This window comes from Bos grunniens, chromosome 19 (assembly GCF_055505025.1).
Source record: "Bos grunniens cultivar Pamir isolate PY7600 chromosome 19, Bosgru_T2T1.0, whole genome shotgun sequence".
Classification (NCBI taxonomy): Eukaryota; Metazoa; Chordata; class Mammalia; order Artiodactyla; family Bovidae; genus Bos; species Bos grunniens.
The window spans coordinates 54,159,152-54,177,993 of NC_141183.1; the positions used below are offsets into that span (position 1 = coordinate 54,159,152).

General features: G+C 52.0%; 2 protein-coding genes and 1 long non-coding RNA gene across 12 annotated transcripts in view; 2 read left to right on the forward strand and 1 right to left on the reverse strand.

Annotated features, from left to right (window-relative positions):
• RNF43 (ring finger protein 43) overlaps positions 1–5,861 on the forward strand; it is a 67,196-nt gene extending 61,335 nt beyond the window's left edge. For all 10 annotated transcript variants that reach the window (XM_086360720.1, XM_086360710.1, XM_086360711.1 and 7 more), the window contains 2 exons: positions 443–1,798; positions 4,436–5,861. In XM_086360720.1, coding sequence (XP_086216846.1) covers positions 443–1,798; positions 4,436–4,479 — 1,400 coding nt within the window. In that variant the 3' untranslated portion in view covers positions 4,480–5,861. The remainder of the gene's footprint in view (positions 1–442; positions 1,799–4,435) is intronic.
• Positions 5,862–7,299: 1,438 nt separating this feature from the next.
• Positions 7,300–13,976, reverse strand: LOC147352708 (uncharacterized). Its single transcript, XR_015148330.1, has 2 exons — positions 13,499–13,976; positions 7,300–7,498 (listed from the first exon to the last, which is right to left on the reverse strand). It is a non-coding gene; the product is annotated as an uncharacterized LOC147352708 (long non-coding RNA).
• SUPT4H1 (SPT4 homolog, DSIF elongation factor subunit) lies at positions 7,307–12,831 on the forward strand. Its single transcript, XM_086360747.1, has 5 exons — positions 7,307–7,454; positions 7,869–7,975; positions 10,999–11,054; positions 11,332–11,385; positions 11,820–12,831. Exons 1-5 carry the CDS (start codon positions 7,386–7,388, stop codon positions 11,885–11,887), a joined length of 354 nt encoding a protein of 117 aa, XP_086216873.1. The 5' UTR covers positions 7,307–7,385; the 3' UTR covers positions 11,888–12,831.
• Positions 13,977–18,842: the final 4,866 nt, after the last annotated feature.

Genomic DNA, 18,842 nt, shown 5'->3' on the forward strand with positions numbered 1-18,842 from the left:
TGACAGCTTTGTTGATTCTAAATCAGGCCGGTGGGTATATTTACTACTCCACTTTTCTGGCAATAAAGTATCCTATTCTAACAAAACCAGGATATTATGACCATAGTCTAAAAGATGAAAGAGAAGTATCTGGAGGAAAGAGAGCCTTTTTATAATTCACCCAAAAGTGCAGTGTGGGCTCCGGTGGACCTGGGTGAAAGTCCCCAAAGGACCGTTGATGGGAGGAGCCGTGCTCAGCGGAACCCCCTAGGGGACAGCTGATGGGACGGGGCAAGGGCGTCCCGGGGTGCAGGCAGGTTAGGAGCATCCTGGGTGCTGCAGACTCTGACGGAGCTTGTGGGCGACTGCAGGCCGAAGATGTGCAATAGAGCCCCATTTTCCTGAATGCACCCTCCTTCGGCCGGTGGAGTCAAACACCTATGCTCTTGGTTCTTTCTTCCAGAGGGAGATTCGCTTTCACAGTCCCTGGGACCCTCTCGAGCTTACCAGGAACCGGGCCGGAGGCTACACCTCATTCGCCAGCACCCCGGCCACGCGCACTACCACTTGCCCGCCGCCTACCTGTTGGGCCCTTCCCGGAGCGCCGTGGCTCGGCCCACCCGGCCCGGCCCCTTCCTCCCGTCCCAGGAGCCAGGCGTGGGCGCGCGGCACCACCGCCAACCCAGAACCACACACCCCCGCGCTCCGGGCGAGCCCCAGCGCCTGGCGGTGGCCCCACGCCCATACGCGCCGGGCTGGGGCCTGAGCCACCTCCGCTGCACCTCCCAGCACCCTGCCACCTGCCCCGCGCCCCCTCGCCGGACCAGGCCCCACGACAGCAGCGGGTCCGGAGAGAGCTACCGCACAGAACGCAGCGGCTACCTGGCGGATGGGCCAGCCAGCGACTCCAGTTCGGGGCCCTGCCACGGCTCTTCGAGCGACTCGGTGGTTAACTGCACGGACGTCAGCCTGCAGGGCATCCACGGCAGCAGCTCCACCTTCCGCAGCTCCCTGAGCAGTGACTTCGACCCCCTGGTCTACTGCAGCCCCGAAGGGGAGCCCCCGGGGAAGGCGGCTCAGCCTAGCATGGCCTCCCGGCCCCGTTCTCTGGACTCAGTGGTGCCCGTGGGGGAAACGCAGGTTTCCAGCCACGTCCACTACCACCGCCACCGGCACCACCACTACAGAAGACGCTTCCGGTGGCACGGCAGGAAGGCTGATCCCGAAACTGCAGTCCCCCCATCCAGGCCTGCCGTTCCTCGGACACAGCTCCAGCCGGAGCCGCCTTCGCCCGATCTGCACGCGACCAGGTGCAGCCCAGCAGCCCTTTCAGGGCAGCCCCCCGCCCCGCAGCGGCCCCGGGCCCTCACGGAGCCAGCCCCCGGGCCACCCGACGCCTCCAGCTCCAGCCCCACAGCCAGCAGCCTCTTCCACTTGCAGAAATCCAGCCTTTCTGTCCGACACCCACAGAGGAGACGGCGAGGGGGACCCCTGGAGCCCACCCCAGCCTTTCGATCCCAGGACTTGACTACCCACCCAACTTGCCAGATTTTCCCCCATTATGGCCCAAGCCTGGCACACCCTTGGTCCCCAGAGGCCCACCCACTGTTCTTCGGCCATCCAGGCCTGGAGAGGAGGCTGCTACCAGAAGCCCCAGGCCCTACATACCCGAGTTCCCAGCCAGTGTGGTTGTGTCTGACTCCACGCCAGCCCCTCGGACCACACCCATCTGGGGAGGGGCCTTCCGCATGGAGTTCTGGCAACCCGGAGGGCAGGCCATGCCCTTATCCACACTGCCAGGTGCTACCAGCCCAGCCTGGTGAGTTCTCAGAGGAAGTGGGCCTGGTGGGGAGAAGAGACTGGAGCTGGATATGGAGTTATCCAAGGGGCTGATGGAAGCTGAGAAGGGCCCCACGGGGTGACATTTCAAATACTGGACAAATACTGGCGTAGGGTGGGATGCTGGCTTGAATGGTCTGGCTCTGCCAGCTGTTAATCCTTCAGTTGCCAGATTGTAGGGAGGTCTAGGTGAGGTCCGAGTGTGGCTGAGACATCAGAAAACACTTGGAGTGGTTTGCGGCAGCAACTCAAACACAAGTGTTTCTTTTTGTTTGTTTGTTTTAATAATTTATCTATTTTGGCTGTACTGGGACTCTGTTGCTGCATGTGGGCTCTCTCGACTTGCTGCAAGCAGGGGCTGCTCTTCATTGCCGTGCGGGCTGCTCTCATTGTGGAGCACCGACTTCGCTGCCCCCTGGCATGTGGGGTCTTCCCAGACCAGGGATCGAACCCGTGTTCTAAACCACTAGTCCACAAGGGAAATCCAAACACAAGTGTTTCAATATTTTAAAAATTGGTACAGCTATACCAATGCATACAGCTCAATATTAGTTGTAAATACAAAGGAAGCCAAGAAGAGTATGGACAGATAGTTACCGAAAAACATAATTCCAGGCTATATGAGATCTTATAGGAGATATAACTAGAGATAACCATATTTCTGGGCTTCCCTGGTGGCTCAGATGGTAAAGAATCTGCCTGCATTGTGGGAGACCTGGATACGATTCCTGGGTTGAGAAGATCCCTTGGAGACGGGAAGGGCAACCCACTCCAGTACTCTTGCCTGGAGAATTCCATAGACAGAGGAGGCTGGTGGACTACAGTCCATGGGGTTGCAAAGAGTCAGACACGACTGACTGACTAACACACACACACACACACACACACATATTTCTGGACTATATGAGAAGAGTTATGTGAATGATAGGGGAAAAGTGGAGAGAGATCACAGGTGGTTTCCAGCAGCCCTGTGATTTTTTCCTTTCCCCTGGGTTAAAGGAACTAAAGGAACTAGGGCTTCCCTTCTGTGTACCTTTGTTGATAAGACCAACATTATTCTCTTGGGGACTCCATGCATCCCTGTTACTGTATTGCAGCCAGTGGTGAGAATGTAGATCCTCAATTTTAACTTGGTGTTTATTTGCTCAAATCCTCCCCTTCCTCTTCCCGGTCCCCCAACTCCAGTTCTTCTCCATCTTTTCCTATTGTGTGGATGACAGTATTCTTTGCCATTGCTAGGAGGATGCCTCCGCCCCTAAAGGGGCCCCGAAAGTCCTGAACTGTAAGATTTCAGGGTCTAGGAATTCCACAGGCAGGACCTGGGAGCTGCTGTCATCCATTCATTCATTTCTTCCTCCCATTTTTCTTTTTGCATTATACGCATGCTATGTGCTAGGTCCCAGACTCTCGGGACATGGAACTTGTCAACCAGGAGACCCAGGTCTCTGGAGAGATGGGCATGCAAACCGTTATCATATAGAAAAGGGTTGTCCCCATAGGGCCACGTGACGTAGACTTTGACCCTGTGTTTGATGGCGCCAATGTGGATCCTGTCACGTGTATACTTTCGCTGCTGCCACTGCCAGACCCACCAGCTCCTCTCTCTCCTAAACTCATAACTGGTTTCAGTGCCTCTCTTTCCCCTGCCTTTGAGATCCAGTCCACCCCCAGGGTCTGTTAACCGTATCTCTGCCAGCTTTACCATATTCTTTTCCAGTACTGCTGATCCCTGCCCATGTCTTAGGTGCAGCCTAAAGATCAAGGTGGGAGCCTCCTGGGTCCTTCCTTCCCTCTCACAGGGCCATGGAGAACAGCCACAGAGCATCAGTGTCCTGTCCTGTCGAGCCATGCAGCACAGTGACCCTGATCACCTCCCCTCCCTTCTGTGGCCAGCATCCTCCTCAAATACACTGTCCAGAAATCTTCAAGTGTTCTGTTTTGCTCAGGGTAAAGAAAAATCCAACCTGGTTTGACCTTCAAGGCTCTAGTACCAGCTAGCCCCCATCTGCCTTCCCAACCTTATTTTCCACTCTTCGCCTTTCCTTCCCCTGCTCCAAGCTTTAGCCAAACTAGGTAAACACTTCCTGCAGTTTCTACAGCCCAGAATATTCTGCTGCCTTCCTGTTCCCATAGATGGAATTCTTCCCTACTCCTGCAGGACCAGCTCGTGTATCTCCACTTTCAGGAAGCCCTTCCTGACGCTCCACTTAAGACATGGTCTCTCTCCTTCCTTGATTCATCTCTTATAAGCCCAGTCTGGCCCCACGGGCATAATTACTAAACGCACAGCTCTCCTACAAGGTTGCCAGGGCCCTGCTTAGTCTTTTTGTCTTCTATTTGGCACAAGGTTGCAGGCCAGATCCACTAGTGCTTAATAAATATTCATTGGGTGAATGAATGAATAGTAAGTGTTGGTAACACACGGGTTGCTATATATGTATCTTACTCTGGATTTGTTTTTCTCTCCCCTGTGTCCCAATGGGAGTCGCTCTCAGTTTTCAATCTAATCACCCCTTCTGGACCCATTCCCTGCTCTTGCCTCTCTCTTACAGGTAGAACAAGCAAGAGGCTGGCCTGACCCTCAGTGACCTGTCTTCTCCCCTCTCTCTAAACGCAGGCACAGAAGAGGAGCTGGAGGAGCTGTGTGAACAGGCCGTGTGAGATGTTCAGTCCTGGCTCCAACCAAGAGAGCTCGCCGGATGACTCGGGGCCCTACCTGGCACAGAGTCCTGCTCCTCAGAAAAGAAAGGACTTCAGAAAACAACCCCCCTTTTCTGGGCCATATTCCTGGAGCCAGTGGCAGAGGGTGGTGATGGTGGGTGGCAGGTGTCCTCTCCTGCTCCCAGCTCCAGACCTTGTCGGCAGAACCACCTGTGTCCAGCCAGGCAACCAGCTCCCACTGGTGTAGGTGGGCTCCCTTGCAGGCTGCACTTTTCTGAGAGCAGGAAGCTAGGCATGGGTAGACAGGTGTGATAAAGGTGGTGCTCCTTCCCCAGCCTGAGCACTTCTCCTTCATCCCAGGCCTCATGTTCATACCAGCAAATGGGTTCAGCCAAATGAATGAACCCTGCTCACCTCCTTCCTGAAGACAGTCTTGCACACCAGCTTTGGCTTCCCTTCGTAAGGCTGCTGCATCAATGGCAACCCTGGTTCTTATCGTTTTAATTCTTTGCAAAGAGATGATGGGCTTTGCAGCTTCACCAGGCAGGGCCTGCCCTGGTGCACAAGGAGTTTTCCCTCCTTGTCCACATTTGTCAGCTTCTCTATATTCAGTCAGAGGAGAAGCCAGGGTGTGCAGTCCCTGAGGTGGTGCAGCACCTTGAAGAACCTGGGTTGAAGCCTCTGATCTTCAGGCTCCCTTGTTGTTCCAGCAGCTCCAGTCCCTCTGGGGGAGCGTGGTGGGGGCAGTGGGAAGGGGCTCACTCTTCCTTGGAGATCGCTTAGCTGAAAATCCCAAAGGACATGGAAGATGAGGATTTCTGCAGGACTTTATTTAGGAAGAGGGAGGAGGAGATGAAGGTAGAAAAGGCTGAATTCCAGCTGAACAAGGAATCTTCCTCTGGGTGCTTCCTCTCAGAGCAGGGAGAGGGAACGGGGGAGAACACGGGAGAAGCAGTCTGGGGCCCTTGAGATTAGATGGCCCAGAGGCCCAGCTTCCCAGTATAAGCCACGCAGGTCAGATACACAGTGCGGAGTAGGGTCAGAGAAGGAAGTCTGGCAGAGTAGGGTCAGAAAAGGAAGTCTGGCCTGGGGCAGCTGGTCCCAAGTGGGCAAGAGCTGAGGGGCCTCCTCGGGGCGACGTTCGCCCTAGAGCAGCTGGACCACCGCTGCCCCCCTCAGGCGTTATCCCATTTGGAATGTGAATGTGGGAACAGAGTGGGCACAGCACCCACCTGGAGATCCTCTTCCCTCAGAGTCAGTGGGGAACTAGCACCTAGGCAACCCACGTGGGTATTTATATCTGAACAGGCAGAAAGACGCTTGAATCAGGCACTATGATGAGAAATGTATTTATTTGCTAATATATTTATCCATAAACTTGATCTGGTCTCATGGTTTTCTTCTGTCATGACTGTCACTCGGGGTAACAACTTCATCTACGTGGGCAAAAATATTCCTGATACCAGAGGCTAGGCTCTGATTTATGAAAGGACAGAGTAGCATGGTGGTCTCGGCAACAAGAACTGGCTGGTAAGCCCCTAAAAGCATTGTTCAGTGAGATCAGGGAGAGAGAAAGTGTGACTGGATTCTCCTTGTGGTTCAGTGTGCCATTTGTACTATTACTGTATGTTTACTTCACACTCTATAATGCTTCAGGGACTTTCTTTGTGACCCTGCAAAACACTGTTGCCTCACTTTTCCACTCATGAAATGCGCCCACTTCACAGAGTTGTTGGAGAGCTCCCCTGGGACAAACAGGGTGAAGTGTGTTTCAAAGTAGAGAGTATGCAGTGATAAAGAACATCCTAACCCCAGTCCCAGCGCCCATCTGAACACAACACGGGACGGGCCCCAGGCACAGACCGGCCTTGAAGAAGCTCCGTTTCCATTCAGGAGGCCTGGTTGGGAAGATAGAGCAGCGGGGCCTGAAACCATCTATACCCCACAGTTCCAGTCTAGATAAACACAGATGAACGTCCTCTGCCTACTCGTGGGACTACCGTGAAGCTCAAGGGAGCTGGTGCTACGTGGGTATGGAGATTTCCATAGAGCCTGCAGGGGCTTATCCTCTTCTCACAAAAAGCGTTTTCCCTTCCTGCTTCATCGGGAAAGGTTTGGTAGAGGTGGGGGTTGTCTGGTGCCAGTTTTGAACCAGACAGCAAGGCATTTGTGCATCCTATAGGAAACAACACGATCTGAAGTAGAGGAACTGGATCTAAACGCTAAAAGCTGCACAAAGCGTAAATTATCAGTTGGAACGAGGAAACTTACATAAAGAGTTCTTAGAAATAAATACGCATTTTTTTTTTTGGAAGTCGGCTCACAAAACAGCATTCCTGTGGACGCAAAGGGAAACCCGATCACTTGCTGTTAGGAAACTCGATCACTCGCAGGTAGGAAACCCAATCACGCTCTGGCCTTTAGGAAACCCAATCACGCTCTCGCTGCTAGGAAGGAGGGGGGCGGTCCCTGAACTTCTCATCTCCGCTGAGATAATCCAGAGGGAGACAGTGGACTCTCTGGCCCTCCACTCTTAAGACAGGAAGACAAAAAAAACACCTCAGCTGTCATCCGGGACGCTCCAGGGGACCAGCGGTCCAGGTCAGACCTTCCGGCCCGCGGCGTGCCCCCGCGCAGGCGCCAACCGTGCCGCCCCGCCCCTCGGGCCCCGCCCACACGCTCGATGGCTGCTCACTCTCGCCCCCGCGCCGGCCCAGGTGCCTCTCGGCCGGCCCCGCCTCCTGGCGGGAGAAACCATATCAAAGGCGGGGGACGGGGCGGGGCCGCCGCGCCGGAAGGGGAAGTCTGAGGCAGAGGATGTGCAGGTATTCTGGGTAATTTTTACTATTTATCCGCAGGGAGAGGTGATTGTGGCTCATTCCTTCGTTGATCTTCGTTGCGAGAGGATGGCTCTGGAGACGGTGCCGAAGGATCTGCGGCATCTGCGGGCGTGTCTGCTGTGTTCGCTGGTCAAGGTGTCTTTCGGGGACCTGGTTGTACTGGCTGACGGGAGACCAATCTGGGGGAAAGAGGGCGGAACAGATGTGAGGGAACAGTGAAAAAGAAAGTCGGATCCAGGGCCCGGAGGGTGGCAGAGTGTGGGAAGGAGCAGGAGGCCATCGTTTACTTCAGCAGGGACACTGCTAGGTTGTGCAGCCGTGGGCAGGGGCCTCTCACATGCCTTTGCAACTTCAGCTTTCAGCAGAGGCGTAACTATAACAAGAAAAGGGGTGTGAGAGTGGAACTTAGGCAAGGGGCTGTAGGAATGGTGGGTGGGGGGCATGATGAGACGGCCAACATAGGGAGCTTTGTGCTTCAGCAGGCAGAAGTATGGAAAAGTGTTTTTTCTTTTGGCTCAGCTTTCTTTTTTTTTTTTTTCCTCTCCCAAGACTATAGACCAGTTTGAATATGATGGCTGTGACAATTGTGATGCATACCTTCAGATGAAGGGTAACCGAGAGATGGTTTATGACTGCACCAGCTCTTCTTTTGATGGGTAAGCCCTTTGGATTGCTACATTCATTCTTTATATTACCCCCACCCCACAAAGTAAATTTGGACAGACTGTTGAGACTCTTAATATGAGTTGGTCTCAGTTATTTTGAGACATACTAGTGCTGTGCTGTCCAGTACATTTTGAACATACTGGTTTAAAGGAACTATATTACTGAAGTTAATTTAGTTTTTGTCGTTACTCCTTTAACATGGCTATAGAAACTTTAAAAACGAATTGTGTGGCTTTCATTATATTTCCACTGGACAGTTCTTCACTAGACTATTAGGGAATTTCTGGTAGGAATTGTATTTGTCTCGTGCACTGTCAACCTGGCATAGGGCCTTAATACATGTTTATTAAATGCAGGAGGATCTTTTTTGAAAATGAAGGGTAAATTTTGGCCCCAAAGCTGATACTTTTAGATATGTCTAAGAGGACCTATGAGAAAAAGTTTTCACTTAGTGAGATTATCCAGTGGGGGCAGGGGAATGAGAGAAACCTAAGTTGGATGGGTCTCAGTTTTCCTTCCCTAAGGGAGGAGCCAGGAGGCAGTATTCTTTGGGGTTAATGAGGGCCTGTTAAGTTTCTTTTGGTCTCTAGGCCAATGAAGGGTTTATACATGAACTGGGCCCAAACCCGTGCTTGCTAAAACTACTTCAAGGTGGGCCCACTTCATTCTTCTTTGTTTTCCTTTAAGGGAGAGTAAAGGATTGGGCAGAAAAGATGTTTCATGGAACCTTTACTTTGTACATGTATAGACATGCAGGTACACGCTCAGATACTCCAGTTCTTTTGTTTGTTTGTTAGCACATCTCATTTCTTCTCCTCCCAGCCCCTGGCAATCACCATTTAACTTTCCTGTGAATTTGATTACTCTAGGTACCTCATATAAGTGGAATCATACAACATGTGTCTTTTTGTGATTCGCTTATTTCACGTAGCATGATGTCTTCAAGGTTTATCCATGTTCTAGCATGTGTCAGGATTTCCTTTTTAAGTGTAATGCTATCCCTTTTTAGGTATATACCAAATTTTAATTATCTGTGCATCTATGGATGGACACTTGGATTGCTTCTGCCTTTTGGCTGTTAGGAATAATGCTGCCATGAATATGGGTTTACAAATACCTGTTTGAGTCCCTGCTTTCTTCCACTTCTTTGGGGGTATATGTCCAGAAGTAGAATTGCTGGGTTATTCTGTTGAACATTTTGAGACGCTGCCGTACTGTTTTCTGTAGCAGCAGTTTTACGTTGCCACCAGCAGAGTACAAGGGTTCTAGTTTCTCCACATCTTTGTCCTCACTTGTTGCTTTGTTTTTGTTTTGTTTTTGGTAATAGGAATCCTATTGGGTGTGATGTGGTTATCTTATTGTGGTTTTGATTTGCATTTCCTTAATGGTTAGTGAGGTTGAGCATCTTTTCGTATCTTTATTGGCCATTTATATATCTTCTTTGGTAAAATGTCTCTTCAAGTTTTTTACCCATTTTTGATCTTTTGTTATTGAGTTGTAGGAGTTATTTATGTATTTTGGTGCATATTAAGATTTGAAGAATAAGTATATCCAAGGCTAAAGAAGATTAGAGGAGGGCTTGATAAAGTCAGCCAGAAGTGGAAGAGATAAGCATATGAATCAGGCTCTTAATAAAGAAAAGAAGTATAGGATTTTTGAGGAGGTCAAGGTGATAAAAAAGAAAGGGATTGACTTGGGCAAAGGAATGGAGTCGGTAAAGCAGGGTATGTTTGGAGAGTGGTGGGGATTCTGATTAGATTAAATCATCAGATTGGATTAACAGGCACTGTGAGGCTGGAAGGATAGATTTTGAAGGACAGAAGGACAGAGGAAAATACACATTTGGTCATGAGAACAGCCTGTGTACATGCCTACCCCAGGTTGGTCTGCCAGGCCAGAGTGGGCCTTACCCTACTTGCCACCTCTAGAGATGAGGTCAGTTCCACTCAAAGCATATGACTGCAAATATAGGATTTGGATGGGGAGGGAGGCTTCCTAAGTAAGAATCCAAGATTGTTAGCAAGAGAAGGAGAAGTGGCTACTGAGGAGGCAGTCAACAAACATCAGTGCAGGTCTGTCCCAGGAGGCAGTCAGTAAATAACCTGATTGAATGAGGGGGGTGACAGAAATGACCTCTGTAGCTTCTGAAAGCACCTGAAGCTTACCTGTCATGCTCAGTAGCAGGCTTCTGGCCCTTTCTGTGGCCTGTGCTCTGGGTTTACAGCTACCCTGGGAGGAATGATTAGGATAGTAAGGAGAGCTAATGTTTATTTAGCATCTACTCTGTGCTAGGGCTCTTTCGTGTATTAGCTCACCCTTTTAATTTCATCTTAAGTTCTGAGGGAGCTCTTCATATGCAGGTCAGGCTGGACAGCTCATTAGAGGCAGAGCTTGATTAAATCTAACTTGTTTCTACTAAGGGGACCTACTGTTTAGACTCAGCCTCCCCTTTGCCCTGGGCCCCAGCCTTCAGTGGTCGTGCTGGTTGTAATCAGCCATCTACCTCGAAAGCTGTCCCACCCCCTGGGGCATCAGTCTTTTCAGGGGGGCGAGTGATGACTGACCTGTGACTGGGGGCCAGGGATTTAAGCCCAAGCACTCTCAGTACTAGCTCTTGAGTCAGTCCCTTCCCGGGGCGAGTGATGACTGACCTGTGACTGGGGGCCAGGGACTTAAGCCCAAGCACTCTCAGTACTAGCTCTTGAGTCAGTCCCTTCCCGGGGCGAGTGATGACTGACCTGTGACTGGGGGCAGGGACTTAAGCCCAAGCACTCTCAGTACTAGCTCTTGAGTCAGTCCCTTCCCAGCACTAGAACTGTGCAGAGTCTTCCTTGCTTCCTGGTAGAAGCTCATTTCTGGGCTTTTCCTGAGGTTTCCTCTCCCAGAACTGCTGTGCTAGCTGGGAACGAGGTGAAGGTGGGCATGGGGCCCGGGGTGGGCTGGGCAGTGCCCTCAGCCTCGCTTTCTCCAGTGGAGGCGGCTCAGGCTGACTCTGTTTCTTTCCCTTTCCTAGAATCATCGCGATGATGAGTCCAGAGGACAGCTGGGTCTCCAAGTGGCAGCGAGTCAGTAAGTGTCTCCCTTTGTCTTTATCCTGGCCTAGATGTATTGTCTGGGCTGGGTTGGGGGAGTCTTCAATCAACGGGTAAGTGGCCCCAGAGTGAGAAAGATGGGGTCGGAGGAAAGCCACGAAAAGTGTCCTGTGCCCTGTCATTTAAAGCTTGTAGCCAAAAGAAGCAACTGCTGTTCTCTTAGAGTTGCAGCATTTCTTTGATTTTTAGCTTAAGGTTGTGTGTGGTCTTTTGTCGTAACTGACTCTTAACCGCAGTCTCTTCTTCTCTTTCAGGTAACTTTAAGCCAGGCGTGTATGCAGTGTCCGTCACTGGTCGCCTGCCCCAAGGTAATAATAATTATAGTAACAGCCCTTGTTCATTTATTGTGCCAGGCTTTATGGAAGTTTCTCATGTGAATTAATGCCAGTGCTCATGACTCTCTGAGGGAACCAAAGCTTCAGAGAGGTTAAATAACTTGTCCAAGATCCCCCAGTTGGTAAGGAGCCAGAATTTCCACCCAGGCATTCTGGCTCCAGAACCCTTGCTTTTGACAGCTACAGTGTGTCTCCCGTTGTCTTCCTGTTCTTACTAAGTCATTGACAAGCATGTGCCTGGGTCATCAAGGGGGTGACACTCCAGCCATGCAGTTCTGATGAGCAGTCCAGAAATTCCAGTTTGCCTAGGTCATACCATTCCGTCCCCTCACCATGTGGGAGCCAGGGGACCCTCCTTGTCTTCTGACTCTTCTCCCCTCACAGAGCTGTTTCTCTTCCCACTGCAGGAATCGTACGGGAGCTGAAGAGTCGAGGCGTGGCCTACAAGTCCAGAGACACGGCCATAAAGACCTAGGAAGGCGCATGGCTGCCAGCATCTTGCCTCCTCATCTCTGCCGCCGTTTGTTTTCTGTCATGGAGCTAAATGGGCAGAACTTGAAACACATCCCACCCTCCGATGTTAAGACTCGGCTGACTCAACAGATCAGCCCAATGTGTCCTTGGGCCATTTTTACCCTCTTTGGACTACTGTGGGGGGTGGGTAGAGACTGAGTTCCATGGGGAGTAGGATGCTAGTTTTCCTACCTACAGCCCAGGGCTGCACCCTTGCTCATAGGCAGGACTCTGGGTCAGATGGCAATAAACATGAACCCCTAGAAATGTTCTCAAGCCCACAGCAGAAGCCTTCTTGCCCTCTTTCCCTTAGCTGGGCGCAGTAAGAACGCACTGCCCAGTAGGCATCTTCCCAGAGCAGCAGAGCCCTTCTGCTCTTCGCGATCCGTCTCTGAGCCTCCAGGGTTGTAGCCTTTCGAACGTGCTTCCCTGGGTCTCGGAAGGTCTGCTGTCCTGAGTCTAGGCAACCGTATCAGCCTGGTAGCCCTGGTGTCTGTGGTTGCCGCCTTCTGCCCTCTAGACCTGGCACAGCAGGTATCCCTTAAAATCCTGAGGGCAAATAGTACTTGTGCAAGTATTATTTGCTCTTGACCACATTTAATACCTTTTTTCTCTTCTTTGTTCATTTCTTCCTATACTTCAGGCGCACCAGTGGCACCCGTGACCTCCCCCTGCCCACCTTCCCAATGTCCCCCTAATTGGAGACCCTCAGGTTACTGTTGGGTCCTGCTCTGGTTAGTTCGGGCCTCCTCAGGAGGTGGGCCTCTCCTTTTGTCTCTGGCCTAGTAGGGGTTCTTGAGTCACGTCATGCTACTGGCCAAGGTGAATTATTTGTTTTAGAATTAAATATTTATCATAAATTCTCATCTATTTAAATTTCTGTAATAAATCCTGTTAGTGTCCCCATTTTTGTTGTTACTGTTGTCATTTATTTGGCTTCTCCAGGTCTTAATTGTGACATGTGGGATCTAGTTCCCTGACCAGGGTTTGAACCCAGGCCCGCTGCATTGAGAGCATGAAGTCGTAGCCACACGACCACCCGGGAAGTCCCAGGGTCCTCATTTTTATTTCCCTAAGTTTCTTGCTCCCCATCTGTTCAGAACGAAAGTGATTACATTTCATTTACTTCACGATTTTTGTGATTATGAAAATAAAGTGATGTGAAAATTCTGTAACTTCAGTTTTATAAAAGGTAACATTCACTCTTTTATTAGCCATTCTTAAATATATATCCACAACATGTGTGCAAGTCACTCAGTTATGTCAACTCGGCAACCCCATGGACTGTAGCCTGCCAGGATCCTCTGTCCATGGAATTCTCCGGACAAGAATACTGGAGTGGGTAGCCTTTCCCTTCTCCAGGGGATCTTCCCAACCCAGGGATCGAACCCAGGTCTGCATTGCGGGCGGATTCTTGACCATCTGAGCTGTATACAGTCAACCAAAGTAGCGGGGAGTACTGTGTGAGGGCTGGCACGGAGGCCGAGCTCTGACTCAGGAGCCGAGGGGCCTGCACTGGGGCTGTGTCTCTTAGCCACCTGGTGTTGCTAGTGAGTCAGTGTCTCTCTCTTACCTGTGACCTGGAGTGTGTGGGAGGGCGGGGAGACGCTGCCTCACCAGTGACCCTCCGCATCCCTTGTGCTCTCTCAGGCCCAGGGAAGGAAGCTGGGCGCGACCCGGCTGCTCACGTCGTCCCCCCCAGGTCCTCTTCCATCTGGAACCATTTTCTCTGATGCCTTCGAGCTCAGGGAGTGTTCCGTTAACTCCAATCCCAACTGAGTTTTTGTAGGACTTCCCCAGCCCAGCAAGCTGACCAAGCTCCAGGGGTAGTGGTTTCTGTTCTTCAGTTTCAGTCTGAAAGGGGCCTTGGGAAGCAGCCCCACCAGGCCGGAGCTGACATGTCCTGCAGGGAAGAAGTGGGTTTTACCAAGAGTGCCCGGGCCGTGCAGCCAACGCCCCACTTTCACTGGCGTTCTCAGAAAGTCCCTTGGAAATCCCCCGGCAGCCGTCCTGCGTGTCTGACCCGGACGTAGCTGTTCTGTGAGAATGGAAACAGTTGGGGGGGGGTGGGGCAAGGGGAGCTGTGCACAAATAACCGCACTCACGCTGCCTCAGCTCCACACCAGAGGGGCCCTAACTGTCAGCTCCGCAGGAAGCCAGAGACACAGGCGCTGGCGGTTGTGGGGGAGGGCCGGCCCATCACGGTGACCGGATTTCACAGACTGGGGTGCCGGCAGCCTCTTCCTGGGAGCTGCCTCTGAATCCACCTTCTGGCTTTCTCTGGTCCTGGAACCCACTCAGGAGCCCAGACAGGCGAGAAGGCGCTGGAGGCTCATCCCCTGTCAGGAACCTAACAAAGCTGGAATCCTGACCCAGGGATGGAACCCGGGTCTCCTGCACTGCAGGTGATTTAGTCTTCCCTGTGGGCTCAGACGGTAAAGAATCCGCCTGCAGTGCAGGAGACCTGCGTTTGATTTCTGGGTCGAGAAGATCCCCTGGAGAAGGGAATGGCTACCCACTCCAGTATTCTTGCCTGGAGAATTCCACAGACAGAGGGGCCTGGTGTGCTACAGTTCACAGGGTAGCGAAGAGTGGGTCTCCCCAAAATGGAGGGGTTGACTGACGGTGCATGCAGCTTCCAGCCCAAAGCAGGGATAGGTAGCTGATAGAACAAGGGTCAGAAGACTCTGGTCTTGGAGGGAGCAGTTTCCCTAAGAGTAGTGGGATGGGCTGGTGAGGGCCTAAATTCAAACCATTCTCTTCAGGTTTGGGCACCGAGGCCTCACTCCTCTGGCCTGGTCGTTACCTTCATATTCCCAGCCTGTCCGTGACCTGCCATTCGGTCCTCAAGTCCCTTCCATGACACCTGGTTCGTGTGTGTGTGTGTGTGTGTGTGTGTGTGTGTGTGTGTGTGTGTAAAAGAGTCAGAAAATGTTTAAGAACAGCTTAACATCTCACTCTGTCTGGCACTCTGGTTCATATTTAGAATCAGTAAAGTCTTTCATTTAAACAGCCTTTTAGGGACTTCCCTGCTGGGGCAGTGCTTAAGAATTCACCTGCCAATGCAGGGCACATGGGTTTGATCCCTGGTCCAAGAAAATCCCACCGGCCTCGGGGCAACTAAGCGCGTGCACCACGCGCTTCTAAGTCACGTGCTGAGGCCGGGCGCCTAGAGCCAGTGCAACGGGAGACGCCACCACAGTGAGAAGCCTGAGCGCCTCAATGCAGAGTAGCCCCCTACTCACCACTCCTAGAGAAAGCTTGCACATGGCAACGAAGACCAAGAACAGCCAAGAAAAAAAAAATACCCAGTCCTCCCAAAACACCCCCCAAAACAAAAAAAATGGCATTTTACAAGTTGACAAAAGGGCTTTCACATCCATTATCTTATTTAATCCCCGACAAAGCCCCCTGTGTCATGGTTAACGTCCCGAGGGAACGATGAGGAGACGGAGGCTCTAAGAAGTAAAGGGACTGGGCCACGATTAAGCGGTGGAGCCTTAGCTCAGGAAATGCATTGCCTACACCCAGTTTAGGGCTGTGTTCTGACATGGTTCTCCCCAAATGCAGCAGCTTTGCTCCCCTTGTGATTTTTCCACAGAACCAGCAAGTTACATGTCCCTGCACATGGAGCCGCCGCAACCTACCTACCTCTCTAGTCTTCAAATCTAAAATTGGCCAGGGACGGGGAGGAAGTATGGGGAGGATGGCCCAGGGAGGAGATGCTTGGGGGTTACAGAAGGATCCCCGTGTGGAGCATTGGGAAACTGGTCCAGGCCTGCAGATCCCGCCTGGCCGAAAACTCTGTTCTGTCCATCCGCTCTCAGGGATCTGCTGCCCTCTGCCAGACCCTCTCCAGCCTCCCCTGCCTTTTTTCTGCTGGCTGCCACCCTCCATCTGCGCAGGGTTATGGCAGCTTCACCCTCCACTGGAACCAGGGGCGATGTCGCTGCCTCCCAGCCCTGCTGCCTCCACCGCCCACTAGCCCTGACCTTTCTAAGTCACTTGACTTCTCCAAAAGTAAGTTTCCTCTTTATAAAACGCAGTTGACAAAACCCTGGTCTCAGGTGACAGGACAGCGGTTCCTTGTGAAAGGCGGGGTTGGAAGAGGGCACAGGGGCCCCTGAGGCGCTGGTTATCATCTGTGTTTGGATCTGGATGCTAGTAACACAGGTCGATTCTCTTTCTGGAAATTTCCCGAGTTACACACTCACCATTTGTTCACTTTTCTGTTTGTAAGTTATAATCAAAATACTGAAAGATGAATCGGCAATTCTTATCTTAGGATAGTCTTAAAAATCAAATGTAAGCATTCAGGTAAGAGCAATTTGAGAGCTGTGACTTCTAAGGCTGTACATGGGACTTCCATGTAAAGTCATCCCCCTCTAGATAAGTTCTAAGTAAGAATGTCATCACTCTAACCTTCTTGGGCAATAGATCTTCAAGTGTATCTATCATTCACGAATTTATCAAAACTGCAACATTTTCCTTCAAGTACCATGGCTTTTTATCTTAATCTCTTTGTTCTTTCAATTTTTATGACCTACTTTGTATTTTTTTAAACATATGTACTTCCTTTCTATTTGGATCTGAGATTGTGAATGTCATTTAACCTCTACTTGGCTTTGATCATTTGTTATAAGACCTCCATTTTTGTATAATGTGATGAAATGACTCTGGGACTAATTAGTTTTCTCCTCTTGGATCCATGTCAGCCTGTCAGATGTAACTTTTGCTGCTCATGAGTGGCTGGCCCCTTCAGTTTGTTTTTTTTTTAATTGTTTATTTATTGGCTGCTCTGGATCTTCATTGCTGTGTGCAGGCTTTGTCTAGTTGCAGTGAGCAGAGGCTCCTCTTGGCTGTAGGGGGCACAGGCTTCTCATTGTGGTGGCTTCTCTTGTGGAGCAAGGGCTCTACAGCACGGGCTCAATACTTGTGGTGCTTGGGCTTAGTTGCTCCAGGGCAGGTAGGATCCTCCTGGACCAGGGATTGAACCAATGTCTCCTGCGTTGGCAGGCGGATTCTTAACCACCGGATCACTCGGGAAGTCCTTAGTTCAGTTCAGTTCAGTCGCTCAGTCATGTCCGACTCTTTGCGACCCCATGAATCGCAGCACACCAGGCCTCCCTGTCCATCACCAGCTCCCGGAGTTCACTCACATTCAGTCTTGTTTGAACTAGGAGAACAGATAGCCTCACTGATAAAAACTGCTACTGTGTGAGCCAGTAAGACTTGGACTGAGGAAGACAGCACATGGCCCTTGGGGCTCAGAGGCCTTCACCACTGGGAGGTGGAGGTCCAGGGCATTGTGGCAGGGGAAAGAGTGAAGGCAGGTCACGCAGAGAATGCGCGGGCTGGGAGAGTCACGACAGGCCTCACTGTATGGACACAGAGACCGAGCCCCGGAGTCAGGGCTCAGCCTGCCCTCAAGAGGGGCCACTGCGACTTTGTGTGTCCTCCACTGCCCGATTCAGCACCTTTCACCTATAGATACCGCTGTTTTTCTTTGCTTTAAGATTTCAGGAAGCAGGAACTGAGTGCAGAGAAAACGCTACCCCGGGCTGCTGGTACCTCGATGCTAGAACCTCTGAGCATACGATAGAAACCATCTCCCCTGTAGACCTGGGCATTCCTAGTCTCAGCACTGCCCACCCCTGAGTGGAGCGCAGGCCTTACAGGAGCATGGACACAGGACTTGAAGCCCTGGCTTTCCTTGGGTGGCCATCCCATAGCAGAGGGAGGCCTGTTAGAAGTCAGGGAGCCAAAAGGCTGCTTCGAGTCCTTGTGCGGCTTCCTGACTGCTTCCTCTCCATCCCCTGCACTAAGTCTTGTGCTCCAGAGAGAACTGGGTCGGGGGGAGATAAGGAACAGCTTTGGACACCAGGGTGGGGAGACCCCAGCTCCTCTCCAAAATGGAGGCCCTATCCCTTCTTCCCCAAACCCAGCCGCTGCCGCCCTTTCAACCCCTCCCCCGAGCCCGGAAAATACCTGAAAGGAAGTGGGTGCTCTGGGCCAGTAGCCGGAAGAGGGGGTTTAACTGTCACCTGGTCCCTGGGGGGCTTGAGTGGCAGAGGGCAGAGGGGAAAATGCAAATCTATGCTTGGGAGAGAGAAGAAGTCCACGGGGAGGTTGAGGCTGGCCGCCGAGGCCCAGCCTTCCTCCTGGGCTTGTGGTCCCCCTCTGGGGCCTGATCACAGGCCCGGGAGAAGCCAGCAGCTGCCTCCGCCCACCCTGGGCAGGCACTTTCTCTGGGCATCTGAGTAGACTCACTTCCTCAGCCCTGCACCCCGGGGGAGCAGGAGGAGGGAGTGGGGTCTGGAGCTCCTAGAGCCAGGCAGACAGTGAGGAGCTGGAAGGGGTCCAGGTGGGCACTGACTCACCTGCTGACAACCTGGGAGAGCGCCTACTGTGTCTGCAGCAGGGGGCCAAAGCTCAGACTGGAAGACCCCTCCACCCTGCAGCAGGGGGGCCTAAGCTCAGACTGGAAGACCCCCCGCCCCGCCCCGACCCTGCAGCAGGGGGGCCTAAGCTCAGACTGGAAAGACCCCCCCACCTGCCCGCCCCGGCCTCCGCACTTCTCCTCCCCCTACCAGAGGCCAGAACTGGGGACCACGTGGTGTCCCAGGCCAGGGATCTTCACAGCCACTGGGAGGCAGAATAAAAGGAAGAAGCGGCCCTCGGGCTAGAACTTCCACAGTCACAATTTGTTCTGTAGGGATGACAATTACTCGGTTCAAAAACTTGGCCACCTGCATGATCGCATTTGCTCCTCAGTACCATCCTGTGGGGCATTATCTCCCTCTCACAGATGGGAAAACTTGAGTTTCAGGGAACATGGTTTGCCCAAGGTCCGTGGCCAGGCAAGGCTGTACGGGGGGTTGGTTTTCAGCCCAGCTGTCCTCAAGGCGCCTCTTCGG

Excerpts from the sequence above, each read along its gene's own strand:
- SUPT4H1 (XM_086360747.1), top strand. The coding sequence starts at position 7,386 with ATGGCTCTGGAGACGGTGCCGAAGGATCTGCGGCATCTGCGGGCGTGT. Across the intron at positions 7,455-7,868 it reads TGCTGTGTTCGCTGGTCAAG|ACTATAGACCAGTTTGAATA; the intron begins GTGTCTTTCGGG and ends TCCTCTCCCAAG. Across the intron at positions 11,055-11,331 it reads CTCCAAGTGGCAGCGAGTCA|GTAACTTTAAGCCAGGCGTG; the intron begins GTAAGTGTCTCC and ends CTTCTCTTTCAG.